The sequence below is a fragment of the Physella acuta genome, unplaced genomic scaffold (assembly GCF_028476545.2).
Source record: "Physella acuta isolate Inbredline_101_S28 unplaced genomic scaffold, ASM2847654v3 ptg000325l, whole genome shotgun sequence".
Classification (NCBI taxonomy): Eukaryota; Metazoa; Mollusca; class Gastropoda; family Physidae; genus Physella; species Physella acuta.
Genome location: NW_026731844.1, coordinates 28,358 through 43,950, shown reverse-complemented (window position 1 = coordinate 43,950; position 15,593 = coordinate 28,358). Strand labels below are relative to the sequence as shown.

General features: G+C 31.6%; 1 protein-coding gene across 1 annotated transcript; it reads left to right on the top strand.

Annotated features, from left to right (window-relative positions):
• The first annotated feature begins 78 nt into the window (after window positions 1-78).
• Window positions 79-11,761, top strand: LOC131940702 (major vault protein). The gene is made up of 25 exons (XM_059299456.1): window positions 79-312; window positions 735-868; window positions 1,097-1,160; window positions 1,430-1,654; window positions 1,860-1,951; window positions 2,138-2,207; window positions 2,326-2,420; window positions 2,829-2,895; window positions 3,245-3,386; window positions 3,808-3,912; window positions 3,997-4,087; window positions 4,324-4,384; window positions 4,507-4,601; window positions 4,843-4,921; window positions 5,205-5,358; window positions 5,518-5,597; window positions 5,804-5,863; window positions 6,010-6,088; window positions 6,377-6,501; window positions 6,738-6,838; window positions 7,274-7,500; window positions 8,289-8,353; window positions 8,500-8,580; window positions 9,162-9,242; window positions 9,906-11,761. Exons 1-25 carry the CDS (start codon window positions 259-261, stop codon window positions 10,029-10,031), a joined length of 2,553 nt encoding a protein of 850 aa, XP_059155439.1. The 5' UTR covers window positions 79-258; the 3' UTR covers window positions 10,032-11,761.
• The last annotated feature ends 3,832 nt before the right edge of the window (window positions 11,762-15,593 follow it).

Below are 15,593 nucleotides of genomic sequence, written 5' to 3'. Positions count from 1 at the left end.
CTTGAATTAAGCAACAGAAAACTTTATTTTGTTGTCAATATTTTACGAAACAAACCATGAATAAGTTACTAATTTTAGAAACACGGATGTCAAGAAGCAACAAGATTTAGATACAGATTCGAGACATACACCCTTCCACATTCAATATCTAATTGAAGAGTTAAACCAAAATGCAGCTAAATTTGATTTGATTTATAGAACAATCCCTGCAGATATAGATCTATCGTTATCATTCTGTTCATTAATTTAATTGCAATCATGAGTGATGTTATTAGAATTCAACCACTGCAATTTGTTCATGTTCTAGATTTGGTAACTTATAAATTTATATATAAAATTAAAATTAAATAAACTCTTAAAGTCTTAAACTGACTTAAACTTTAATAATTAATTTAGCCTCTTTAAATTTTAAAGTTAAACTTCTTAATTCAGTTTTCAATTTTATTCGAATTTATAAAAATTTATTGTTACCACTGCATTTCATAATAACTTCATTAACATTATTACTAATTAGGGTTGATATTCATCAGATGTTGTAATTATTTAATTAATAATTATCATCATACTTTTTACTATTGATTTGTAGGGCTAGGATGCAGGCCTATTGTTTATTATTGTATAGAAATGAAATAAGTAGGTTATATATTTTAAATATTTATATAAGGCCCTGAATATACAGATCAAATTAGATAAGCTTTCCAACTTGTAATTAATATTATGAACAAACTATCCAGAATAAGAATGTGGTGCATCTTGTGGTGGGACCCAACACCCTTATGCTGAAGAGCAACCATAAGTTGGTAGCTGGACCTCTGCCAATGATTGTAGTGCCACCTGGCAGCTACTGTGTTGTTAATGATCCAATGAGGTTAGTCATTTCTGTTATTACATGCTTTATGTTTTTAATATAATGTTATTATCCTTATATAGTTTTGTAAGACCATATTTTAAAATAATTTAAGTATTTAGTAACTTATTGAGTAACAATTTTAAATCTGACGAGGTTATGGATTAGCACTGAAAAAAAATGGGGAGATTGTTATTGTGATGTCCATGCAAGTTTAACATGTAATTCTTTAATCTTCATTTATTTTAGGTCGTATGTTGAAGGACAGAAATGTGAACTAGATTTGGGTCAAAGGAAAATAAAGTTTCATTCTGTACGTTGGTTTTGTAATTTTACACTATGATACTTTCTAAATAGTAGGCCTACACAATAATTCAAACAGATATATATTTATTTGCTTAAATCTTTTTTTTAAAATGCACTTTTTGAGAAATCAAATAAATATATTTGACTTTCATAGTATCTAATTGAAATTTAGTTAGTTAATATTTGGAATAAAATAGAAAATTTTAAAGGCTTAGTTAATATATACTACAGGTGCTAAAAATAATTTATTTTAAATTTTGTTTATGCTAATGCCAGGAACCCTTCCCCCTTTATCCTGGTGAGCATCTGTCAGCAGCTCCATCGTTTGGTAATGGTTCAAGCGACTACTCACCTGCCATCAAGAAGCTGCCTGTCGTAAAAGCAAACTTCGCTATACGACTGGTAGCTGTAATTGACCACGACGATGAGGGCACGCCCAGACAAGCAGGTGACAGGTGGCAACTTAGAGGACCACTGACCTACAAGCCAAGACCAGAAGTGGTCAGTTAAATTGTTAAAAAACATCTTTTTACAACAAAAAATTTAAAATGCTACAATAGAAATCTACAGAAAAATATTGATGTGTTGATTTCATATTAATATGATTTCCTGAGAACCAAAACTGTTTTTTGTACCTTTTGTTGTATAAATATTTCTATCTACATTTAAAAAAGGATTTCTGATGTATATTCTTCTGTATTAATAGGACATTGAAAAGATAATTGAACCAACAATAATTAAAACTGGACAAGTACTCAAACTTCGAGCTATACAAGATACTACAGACAGTAATGGAAAGTAAGATTATTTAAAGTTATTTAATTTTTCATCACGTTGAACTGTATTTATAACTGCTGTTATAATGATTAAACTATTCCATATTCTGTTATTTTTTATCAGGCTTGAACTTTAACCCTAAATCTTATAAATTTGAAAAAAGATGCATTGAAATGAATAATAATTTATTTAAATATTGTTTTCAAGGTCTAGAGTTACAGGTGAAGAATGGTTGGTAAAAGAACCTGGAGCATATTTGCCTGGTGTATTTGAAGAAGTTAGTATTTTATAAAATTTTACGCCACTTTTCTGTAGAACTCAACAATAATAATTAAGTTAATTCAAAATACACTTTTTGCATTCAATTTTCTTATACTTGTTTTCTGTCGTTGCAGGTTATATCAATTGAAAATGTTATTACTTTAACTAATGACATCGCCTTACATCTTAGAGCTACTCATACTTTGATAGATCTCACAGGCAAGAAAAGGTAACTCTGACCAGGAAAAGTTGTTTTTTGTTTTCTAAAAACAAATGGATTACTAATATTCGCATCATTATTCAGTATAGATTCCTTTCCATATTTGTTGTAAAAATTTTGTGTAATACAGATGGCTCTTCTTTAGTGCTACAACATGTTGCAAACATGATCTCATTTATTAAAAAAAATAATATTGTCAATTGTTTGTGGGATGATTTAATATATATTACTGGCATAGATATAGTATAAAAAAATGCCACATCATTGATGAAAGAGCCCAACTTTATTTTATGCTTCATATCTTAGTTGCTAGACGGTAAATATTTTAATTTATATTATTTCTTTGATTGAAAAACCATTTAATTGATAAAACCAATCAGCAACAATGTTTTCAATCCACAAAAATTGTGTTTGCAGACAAGCTGGGGAGGAATGGTTGTTAACAAATGAATCTCTCACTGAGTACACAATACAAGTTGGTGTGGTAAGTTGATTTTGTTTACTTGAATATGTCTTAAGTTAACAAAAATTTTAAACTCAAGTAGATATAAATTTATAATTTTCCTGATTTAAATCTATTTTGTATCTAACTCAATAGTCTGTGATTAATGTGAAAAGTAAACATGTAATTTAATTATATTATGTGTCTGATTACATTTTGTGTCTAACTGAATTGTTTGTGATCCATGTGAAAAGTAAACATGTAATTTAATTATATTATGTGTCTGATTAGATTTTGTGTCTAACTGAATTGTTTGTGATTGATGTTAAAAAGAAACATGTGTATGAGTAATGTAAACTCTAATTATTTTTACCTTAAAACATTTTTGCAGGAAGTGGTTGAGCAAGTGAAGAGAACTGTGATAAAAAAAGGGCAGTATGCTGTGATACTGAATCCAGTTGATCAAAATGGTTGTCCACGGCTGGGACAGAAGGAGTTGAGAACTGGGCTCTGCAGTTTCTTCTTGAAACCTGGTAAAAGTTTTTTTTGTGTCTACACATATTTAACAGTTGTTTTAATACAAGGGTCATACAGGTAACATCCTGTCCCAAAGGCCATCATCTGTGTGGAGAGCGAGGGCCCGATACACTGGCAACACCTGGCTCTTCTCAACTTATGGCCCTGGCTTTGTGCAAGGATTTCCAATGCGCAATCATCTATTAAACTGTAGAGTCATATTTTAGTAATACCTAGATACTGATAGCCAAAACATGGGTGTATATATATAATAATGATTGCATGTTATACCTAGATTATTATAGCCATATGATGTGTGTATATGTTTAATGATAATCACAAATAATACCTGTATAATTATAGCCATAAGATAAGCGGTAACTTACATCTACATTAAAAATCAAAATGACATTTATTTAAAAAATTGTGAATGTTTAGGTGAAACATTGGAAGATGGTGGGATCCAGAATGCTCGTGTCTTGTCAGAAGAAGACTCCATTCTTCTTCAAGCTCTCGATAGTTTTGTGGATAAAGTGGATGGCAGTAAGTTGGATGAAAATTTACGCTTATTTAAAGAAAAAAATTTTTGAACAGAAAAAGTAAACAACTGGTGTTATCTGTTTTCAGAACCAGTTACAAGAAAAACTGGAGACTACTGGCTAATCAGGGGTCCTTTAGATTACATTCCTCCAATCAATGTAAAAATTGTTAAACAAAGGTAGATAATTAAAATCTCTTTAAATCTACCTTTTGGGTCACCTCCCTTCTTTTATTTTAAAATCATACATGATTTCTCAAAATAGCCACTTTATGCAACACATTTGTCCAGTTACCACCAATTTAATATTAAACACTAGTTTTCAAATGATGTACAAACATTTCTTATGCATCAAAATATAAAATGAAATATTTTTACATGTATACTAACCAGTAAATTTTCCTGTCACTTTCCAGAAAAACTATTCCCCTCAGCAAAAATGAGGGAGTCTATGTTCAAGATATGCACTCAGGAAAGGTATTTGTTTTACTAACTATTTATTTTAAAAAATTTGAACTAATATAATATGTAAAGTAAACAAAATGTTTATTTTTGGTGGGTATTTTCGATAGTTAAAGTTGTGATGATTCCATGCATAGGTGAGACTTGTGATGGGTCCATGTGCCTACATGTTAACTGCCACGGAGGAGTTGTGGAAAAAAGAACTGAGTGAAGAAACAGAGAAGCTGCTGAGGTTTGAGTCAAAATTACATCAAATTTAAAAAAAAATATTTGATAAAATTAAATAGTTTAAAATCTATTAAATAAACCACCCATATAACAGTATTTAATTTCAAACAAACAAAGTGAGCATTTAGTCTAATTTTTATTAAAGCATGAAAAAATCTGAGAATTTAGCCTAATATTTGATTAAACAATGAAAAAATCTGAGCATTCAGCCTTATATTTTATGAAATGAGATTCAAATTTTTCAGCCTAGGTGGAGGGATGGGATCTGGTGATATCAGAAAACTGGCATACTATGAGCAGTCCATTGATCCATCCATTGCTAAAGTAGGTTTGTTTTATGTTGAAATTGTGCCTAGTTTATGTATTCTTATTGGTAGTAATATTTGACTAATTCATGATTCTACTGTAGAACCAATCTTTCAATGTATTAAATGGCTTCAGATTTTGTATCCTGTGTGCTAGTAATTAATTACAAAACCATGATTCTGTTGCTAGGCTAATCTTTTAATCTAATGGATGGCTTCAGATTTCATATACAGAGTGCTAGATATAAATTACAAAAGCCATGATTCTGCTGTATGACTAATCCTTTAATGAACATCAACAGGGCAGGGATAAGACCCGTGTGGTGACCTACCGCTGCCCCAGCAACACAGCAGTTCAAGTGTACGACTACACCAAGAAAACTGCCAGAGTTGTCTTTGGTCCTGACTTGGTTGTGTTGGGTCCACATGAAAATTTTAATGTCCTAAGTCTCAGTGGTAGGTTTTCATCATACATTTTACTAACAGATTTTCTGTTTTTTACAGTGTGCTGCATTTGTATTCATTTTTTATAATTCATTTTATTTCATCACTTGTTTATTCTATTTCCTTATTACTGATCAATTAATAAAAATATGTTAATAAATCCATATTAAGCTGGCAAGCCCAAAAAAGAGGGTGCTCTCAAGTCTTTATGCTTAATGCTTGGGCCTGATTTTATCTCTGATATTATTGAGGTACTTCAAATATTTTCATTAACATTGTTAAAAAAATTTACAGTAAAAAAGTAATTAATATTTCTTTTTTATTTGAAGACCATTAATTCTTAAATTTTAGAAAAACAAAATCTTCTTTGAAATCCTGCAAACAGAAGAAAGTTCTATTAAAAAATGATCTGTCGCAACATGGAAATAAACAAGTTATTGTTTTTTCTTTGAATCAGGTGGAAACAACCGACCATGCAAGACTGCGACTTCAACTTGCCTTTAATAACCATTTTGAGGTTCACTTTTTATTAAGTTCCATACAGTTTATGATGTTAGTTGTTACTAATTTAATTGTTTGAACTATTTTATGCATCTAATATTTCTGTCATTTCTAAATTATATTTGTTGTTTTTTTTCTAATTGTTTTGGTTTAAAATTTTAGGTGGACAAAACAGATGTTGAAAGTGCAAAGAAAATTTTTTCTGTTCCGGATTTTATTGGGTTTGCATGCAGGCAAATTGGTGAGTATTAGTATTTAGCGTTAGTTTTCTTTTCAATTTTGGTGAGTATTGGTTAGTATTGTTTGCTTTCTTCTTTCCCATGTCTGAAGTCAAAGCTATTTTAGGTCTGTCTCCACATCATCTACCTGACCTGCCTTTGATTGTTTCTCTTTGAGGTTTTGATTATATAGAAGTGTTTACAGTGTTTCAAAAATAATTGTCCAGTTACTTTATTAAGCACATGCAATATTTTTTTTTGTTATTTGTGTGTATAAACTGTAAACATTTCACTTTTGCATCTGTGAACAGGAAGTCGAATCCGTGGAAGCGTTGCCCTCACCAGTTTTGACTCGTTCCACAAATACTCAGCTCAGATCATCCAAGCTGCCGTGTTTGGCAAGGAGTCTGCACTCAAATTTGATGTTAACAACTTGGTGAGTTCTTGATTCATCTCACAACTCCAAACCATTTTGCTACTTAAAATCTTATTTAGTCAAGCAAATATTTTTTTTTTCATCCTTTCTCACAACTTAAAAAAAAAACAATAAAATCAAACAAAGATTAAAAAATTCGCAAAAATGAAAAATAAATTTTTTTTAACATTGATTTTAAATATTTTATAACATGGTTATTAAAAAAATTGTTAACATAAGCTGTCTTGTGATTGAAGGTTGTAAGTAGTGTTGATATCCAGAGCATTGAGCCAGTCGATGCTAAAATGAGGGACAGTCTGAGTAAATCTGTGCAACTGGCTATTGAGATCTCCACCAAGTAAGTCCAGTTTTACTGAAGCCAGTGTTCTTATCTCACTTTCTTTAATTATGATTTCAAAAATATTTTGCTTATTTTATTTACCAAAACATAAGTAAATAAGTAATGAACGTTATGAGTCTCTACCAATGATTTAAGCGTGGTCAAATGGTAGAGCATTAGCTGAGTCTTGAGTGGGGATCTGGGTTGAGCCTAGTGACTCTAGGATGTCCCTGAATCCACCCTACTCTAATGTGTACCTGACTTATGTTTGGGAAAATAAAAGCCGCTGGGCATAGTACTGACCACACCATCACCTTCATATGCTGAGGTCAAGAAACATGAACTCTACTTCATCCCTATGGATTGCTAGGTCTCAACAGAAACTTTACTACTACAAATGATTTAACACAGAGAATAAAAGTTATGCATTTAACCAGCTGTTCCTAATGTCAGGTCTATTGAGGCAGCAGCTGCCCATGAGGCCAAGAGAGAGGAACAAATGGCCAGGGGTCAGTTGGAACGTCAAATTTTAAAAACTGAAAAGGAGGCTGAACGAGCTAGGACTCAGTTGTATGAGCTAAGGGCTTTAGCTGCAGCTGTTGAATCCACAGGCCAGGCTAAGGCAGAAGCTCAAGCCCAGGCGGAGAGGCTTCTGATTGAAGCAGAGAGCCATATTGAAGGTAATCATGTTGAGAGAGGCTTCGCATTGAGAGAGCCATATTGAAGGTAATCATGTTGAGAGAGGCTTCTCATTAAGAGAGGCTTCTCATTAAGAGAGGCTTCTCATTGAGAGAGGCTTCTCATTGAGAGAGGCTTCTCATTGAGAGAGGCTTCTCATTGAGAGAGGCTCCTCATTGAGAGAGGCTTCTCATTGAGAGAGGCTTCTCATTAAGAGAGGCTTCTCATTAAGAGAGGCTTCTCATTGAGAGAGGCTTCTCATTGAGAGAGGCTTCTCATTGAGAGAGGCTCCTCATTGAGAGAGGCTTCTCATTGAGAGAGGCTTCTCATTGAGAGAGCCATATTGAAGGTAATCACATTGAGAGAGACTTCTCATTGAAGCAGAGAGTCATGCTAAATTAGGTACTCATATTTTTAAACCTTAGTAAAGTTTGAAGAGAGCAAGCAATAACACATTTTAAAAATGTTCTAATAATCTTGAACAATATAAAATACAAACTGTTTCAAGCTCCAGTAATTAACCCTTTTAAAATAGTTTTGTTTTAGGGTCCTGTCTAAATGCTTCAAAATGACTAATTATTTCTTTTAAGTACTTGTTAAAAGGTTCCCATCTAGCGGCTTGTAAAAAACTAGTTATTTGTTTACGGTTCCCATCTAAAGGCTAATAAAAAAAAAAAACTAGTTTGTGTTGTTTTAGGGTTTTGTTTAATTAAAGGCTTTTACAAAAACTAATTTTTTGTTTTAGGTTCCCGTCTAAAGGCTTATAAAAAAAACAAATTTTTTATTTTAGGTTCCCGTCTAAAGGCTCAGGCTGCAGAGATAGAACATGAGGCAATGCTGACAACACAGACTATGGTAGTTTTATTGTCTTGTCATTCATGAAACAAATAATTGCTTGTTCAAGCTTTTACAAACAATGAAGATGTTGTTGAGAAATTACATCAGAAATATTTTAATTTAATTGTTCTATTGACTTTTAATAATTAATCCATTAATTACAGGTTAGGAACCATGAACTTGATTACCAGAAAAAGCAAAATAGCCTCATCATCAACAAGCAGAAATCTTTTGCTCATCTTGAAGTAAATTTTGTTTAACTTAACATCCATGCACAGTAATGTTATATACTACTGTTGTTCAGTAAATTGTTGGTGTAATCTAGTTTTTTATCAGACCTATAGAAGGGTGCTTTAAATATTTTAGCTTAGATAAAAGAAAATTTAGAATGAATACAAACTTTTTATATTAAAAAAGCTTATATTTAGTTAATTAATGGTTGATTGCAATTATATTTTCTAAAATCAGGGAAAAAACTAATGACTTGTATATATTTTAGCTTTTTATTCTATCTGCAATAAAGTATTTTATCTTAAATGGTGAGTCAAAGTTATAAAGAACTGTCAGTGTTAGAAGTTTGTCAAAAAAGTGTTTCTCTGGTGTAAAACATCAGCAGTAAAAAATAATTTCTGTACAACACTTCACATTTCATATTATTTTAATTATTGTTTATTTAAAAATCCATTTTATTTTAATGCTATTTAATACAAAGTAAGAGTTTTAAAAAATATAGTACTGCAATCAACATTACTACCATGTAATGTAGCATTTGTTGCCTGTATTTGTTTTTCACTAAAAATAATCCAGATTTTGTGTGTGTGTTCAGGTAGCCAAATTCAGTGAAATGGTGAAATGTTTAGGTCCTGAGACGCTGGTAGCCATTGCAAATGCTGGTCCAGCCACACAGGTGAGTTTCATTCGTTTACAGCTAGTCATTTATTAATTTAATTATTTTATGTTGGATCAAATGGTTACGTTACTTCAACCATCTAAATTAGGACAAATACATTTTGTACCAAAATATGTTGCATTGATTGTATTTTGTAGCCCTTTCTATTTAACAAGCTGCATAAACATTGAACTTATATGTGTGATTTTGTTTTGTATGTTAAAGTACTTATACAACCGTGGTTAGATTCTTTCTTGATAGAATATTTAAAAAAAAAAAGGATGGGCATTTCCTGACACTTGTATGTTTAAACAAATCCAATTAAACAATACTTTAGTTGTAATAGGATATGTATTAATTAAACACTACCAATCGAAGCAATACTTTAGTTGTATTAGGATGTGTATTAATTAAACATCACCAACCTTAACCATACTTTAGTTGTAATAGGATGTGTATTAATTAAACATTACCAACATAAACAATACTTTAGTTGTATTAGGATGTGTATTAATTAAACATCACCAACCTTAACCATACTTTAGTTGTAATAGGATGTGTATTAATTAAACATTACCAACATAAACAATACTTTAGTTTAATAGGATGCATGTTGATTAAACATTACCAACCTAAACAATGGATGCATGCTAATTAAACCTAATGATTTACTTGTGACAGCTTAAGATGCTGCAAGGTCTGGGGATAGAGAGCTGTCTGTTGACAGATGGCAACTCCCCCATCAATCTGCTGACCACTGCCTCTGGTCTGGTTGGACATGGACTTGGACCTACTGGATCAGCTTAGTTCTTGGACTTACTGGATCAGCTTAGTTCTTGGACTTACTGGATCAGCTTAGTTCTTGGACTTGGACCTACTTGATCAGCTTAGTTCTTGGACCTACTGGATCAGCTTAGTTCTTGGACTTACTGGATCAGCTTAGTTCTTGGACTTACTGGATCAGCTTAGTTCTTGGACCTACTGGATCAGCTTAGTTCTTGGACCTACTGGATCAGCCTAGCTCTTTGTCCAAGAATGAATGCTAAATGTTGTTAAGTGACTGAAGTACAATCTTGAGTGCGACAGCCATTATTCCATAAAATCATGTCTGGTTATTAATTAATGAAAGATAGAAGTTGATAGTGTATCATTAGGCTGTATAGATTCATTAATTTGCTGTTAACTCACATGTAGATTACGCTGACATCAATTAAAGGCAGGTAACCATCAAAGTAAAAAAATGGCCTCACTTTCTTCTGACTGAATGAAAGCTAAATAAGTTACAACAGATTTTTAAAAAAATTATCACTAATTGGGTTGTGAATGTTTTACTTTCCTTTTTTACATGTTACTAGTTGATAAAAAAATGTTAAAAATTTTTTTTTTCCTTTCCCACTTGTTTTAACATAAAAAAAACCTTATATAAAAATAATTATTCTAATTAAACTTAAATGTTTTTAGCCTAAAATACAATTTTTATAGGCTACTATTTTTAAACTTGAAATTTAAAAATTGATTTTTAGTGTTAGATTTTATTGAAAGTTGAAGCATATGTATTATGGAGACATCTAGTGGAGAAAATGTAGAAACAATTACATTGTAATATACTTTGGGGAAACTAGATTTTGTACCTTGGACCTGTACTTTGAACTTTTACCTAGGACTTGTACTTAGAACTTGTACCTATAACTTGTACCTGGGACTTGTACCTAGGACTTGTACCACTTACTGCTGGCTAAAACACAAAACAATGCTTACATGATTCGTTATTCTAAATCACACGTTTTAGCTCATATATTTTTGTTATCCTAAAGCACACTGTAAAAACTTTTTCTACCAGGTTTTTTTTAATAAATTGTGATCTCCTTTTTTGTATTTTGTTCTTTTATCAAATTTAAAAGCATATTTGAAAACAAGTTTGATTTTAATTTTAATGTAAATATAATTTGTTTTTAATTCACATATATTTAAACCTATAATCTTGGATACATTTTAAGTAGAAGTTCTATGTTTGGCAGCAGATATTAGTTTTCATTTGAAGATTTGTTCACACAAGGCAGCATACCAAACATAATCTAGCTAAAATGAACACAGATACTAAAAATACTGCACATATGTATGAAGGAACATATCGTAATACAAGTTTATATAAAAAAAATTTGTAACATACATATATTTAAATAATCAGTTGATTTTAATCACTAATGTTTACAATTTATCAGTATACAATATTAGAAATATTTGAATTAAAAAAAAAAAACAAGCTCACTGGCATAACTATTTGTTACTGTGTTTTTATCATTGCTTTCACTTAAAGTTTACGTAAGTTGCTTTCTGTTTTTCTCACACTTGTGATAATATTGAATTTCTACACAATGAGATCAATGACATATTTATTTTTGTTTTTAAGCAGAAAAAAATGTAATATTTGTGTAATTATTCTTACACATGTTTGCTGTTGAATTTATTCTTACTGTTTTGTAGTGTTAAGCTGCTACATACTTAAATCTAGTTAATAAATTATCTAACTTTTTGCACTATTTTGTTGTATTTTTCCTATTACATGTGACAGTGTCTTCTTAAAGGGAAGTAATACGATGTATAACATTGTTTTTTGCATTACAACCTGGATAATGCTAGCAGATTCACAGCAGAAATACATGCTACATATTCCAGCAGGACAGATAACTCTGGGGAACTTTAGTTAGGGCCATATTACAACAGGACCGATAACTCTGGATAACTTTAGTTAGGGCCATTTTACAGCAGGACAGATAACTCTGGAGAACTTTAGTTAGTGCAATATTCCAGCAGGACCGATAACTCTGGAGAACTTTAGTTAGGGCCATTTTACAGCAGGACAGATAACTCTGGAGAACTTTAGTTAGTGCAATATTCCAGCAGGACCGATAACTCTGGAGAACTTTAGTTAGGGCCATATTCCAGCAGGACAGATAACTCTGGAGAACTTTAGTTAGGGCCATATTACAGCAGGACAGATAACTCTGGAGAGATCTAATTAGTGCCATATTACAGCAGGACCGATAACTCTGGAGAACTTTAGTTAGGGCCATATTACAGCAGGACCGATAACTCTGGAGAACTTTAGTTAGTGCAATATTCCAGCAGGACAGATAACTCTGGAGAGATCTAATTAGTGCCATTTTACAACAGGACAGATAACTCTGGAGAGTTCTAGTTAAACTGTGCAAATTTTTTTAGTAAATATTTGGATTCGTTGCTTTTCAATGACCTTTTTCAGTGTTAGACAAACATTGCGATAAAAATCAGTGCTTTTGCGCGTACTTTCAGTTATTCCTTTATTATTTCTTTTTATATAATTAGCCTATATGGCAAAAACAAAGAACTAATATCTTTTTAATAAAACAATTTTTATTCATCAAAAATAGTATTAACCCCAGACACATTGAATTCGTAAAAAGCCATGGAGGCAAATCCAGAAAGCATTGCAAGTCGAAGTCGGAGTAACCGGCCATATGGCGAATACTAATTGTATGGGAGATAATCATCTCCTATATTACCATAGTAATTACAAAAAAGAAAAAAGTACTAAAGAACAAGGAGCACAAAAGCATTTTAAATTTTTACTATATTATGTTTTAATAACATTGCAAAACACCTGTAACACTCAGCCTGGGTTAGAAATTATTATTTTTCAATATTTGGCAGAAACTAAGGTAAAACACTCGAAATAAAAAGACTTATTTTCTCAAAACACACTAATGCACACACTCACATGACATGAAGTTGTAAAAAAAAAAACCTTTAACATTCAACCGGACAGGCGGATATTTCAAGGTAGCGTGCCTTCATCGCCAAGGGTCAATTTAACCCTTTATCTACTGACGGTACTTATAAGTACCACTTTAATTAGGTGCCTGTATTATTTTTAATTTAATACGAATTTTAATTTTTTTTGAGGTAATTAATAGTATTATCTCCCCTGAGTCGCCGTTAGTTGGAGGTATCGATGGTTTTAGAAAATTTCTGGTGTGGCGCCATTTTCAATGTCTTGCTGTATCGGTAGTTCACAATTGTTCTGTACAGTTTTCACACACGTTCCTGATTTTCCTTTGTTTTACCTTATTTTTCAAGTTTTCAACCCCAAATATTTTTTATTGGCACCTTCAATAGTCAGGCAAACGCGTCTAACTTCTAGTTTTACAATTTTTATCAAATTGTCTATGTAATAGATCGATGTTTACAAGTGGACTTATAAGTACCGTCAGGGCACTCGGTCATTTTTTAGGATTTTTAGAAAATGGCGAATTTTCGATGTGAAGTGACATAAATATTATTTTGAAAATTAATTATCGAAATGTACTCAAAAATGATATTTACACATTTATAAGAAGGTTAGCATATGTTTTACCATAGAAATATTGTAATTACATGTTGATTTCTAGTAGTAAAAGAATAACAATAATAAAGGTAGCAGTTGCATGCTCATTTACTAGGTTTAGTATACTTCATTTGTATACCAAAGCCTAGTTCTAGTAGTAATATTTAATTTGTTAGTTATATTTACTGCAATAAACTGTCTTGCCTACAATAACTAGCATTTACGTACTGTATACAGGTATCCTATAGCCCATATTTCTGCATATAGTATAGATATATATGGTACATTTTAATCAACAAACAGAAAACAGTAGGCCACTACGACTATCCTAAACACATTGAGTTCACTTCTATTTATGAACTTTACACTGTAATGTAGACTTGTATAATTGTAGCCTACTAGAATGTTATGACTAGTATTACTAGTAGGCCCTAGTTGTGTGCTGAATGACTAGGCTTTTGTTTGTTTATGCGGCTCATTGTAATAGTTATTGGAAGCTTCCAGAAAAAGCATGTTTAGTCCGGCAACCGTTGCTACACCAAAAAGATCACAGATAAAAATGAGGGAGCATGACATGTCGGCAACTTCTGCTGTCTTTGAGGTCTAAGATGTGTTCCGATAGAAAATCCAGTAAAAATCGTACTCAAGATACACTTTTGTGCTGTATTTATGTGTGAAAATTACACAAATTATTTTTATAATCATTGCCATGTTATTAGTTACTAAATGGTATCGTTTGTTCCTGTTTTGGAAAAAAAAAATTTTTTGGAAAAAATGTCCTACATTCCTGACGGTACTTATAAGTACCAATATATGTTTGGGCCATTAAAAATTTATGAAACGAAATTTCCTTCAACATATGCTTTAAATGTGCCAAAAGCAATATGATAACACATTGCTTAAGAAAAAAATTCATTCAGAACTTAATTCCGTAAATAAAGGGTTAATGTCATGGACATTTTTGGAATGATAGATCAGTATGAGTATTACAGAGACACTTCTCCCACGATCGTTTCTATTTCTGTCCATTGGTGGCTACAATGTGAACTTTTGACTCCACAGCTAAGGACGGAGCACAGTAAACTGAGCAGTGAAGAGAAACCGAGTTTGCACACCTTATTTTAGTCTAGTCTTATGCCATTTTATTTTCTTTCTTTGATTATTATATATGCAATTGATGTTCATATCTTTGATGCTGTGTAAAACTATCAAACAAATTATTATTACTGATTTAAATGTTTAAAACAATTGATTTAAAAAAAAAGCAATTGTTTGAGAACTGTATAGATATAGATGTTTGAAAGGGAAGAATGTTTGATTTGATGTGTCTCGTTGTAATAACATAACTTTCCGATTGCTTAAAATTTGTATCATTTTAATTCTCTGTAATCACAAATTTATTTCAGCTCTACTTAAAACCCCTAATTCTAGCCCGCCCCCCCCCCCCCGCCCCCTCACCCACCACGCCGAGGGGAAAAAATCCCTTGAATCATCATTTAATTACACATTTGCATTTTCAGGTTGTTTTTTTATTATTTTTTAATTTTTTTATATTTAGACGTTTTTGTATTAGATCTATGTATAAGTAAACCATCTTAAATGAATGAAAGTAGGCTACAAGTGAGAAAGAAATATTACTATTGTAAATCTGTATCAGTCCTCACAAGCCGGTGATGAAAACTGTAATACTAAAGTGAACACACAACTGACGCTGTAAATTACAAGTCTGAGGAAAAAAAAAAAAAAAAGAGAAAAAAAACGAGAAAAAAAAAACAACACCTTTAAATATTGAAATTCAATAACGAGCGTCCAAACCAGTAGATGCCTTTGGGTAGATTAGGCTTATGGTCAATTTGTACCGTCCATAATCTAATTATTTCATGTAGAAATATAATTTGGGAGAATTACGTGATTTAACTCTGACAATATCCATTTCTTTCTAAACATCAAAGATGAAAGTTTAAAAAGTATGAACTTCTGATGTGTTGAACTACCACACACATCCG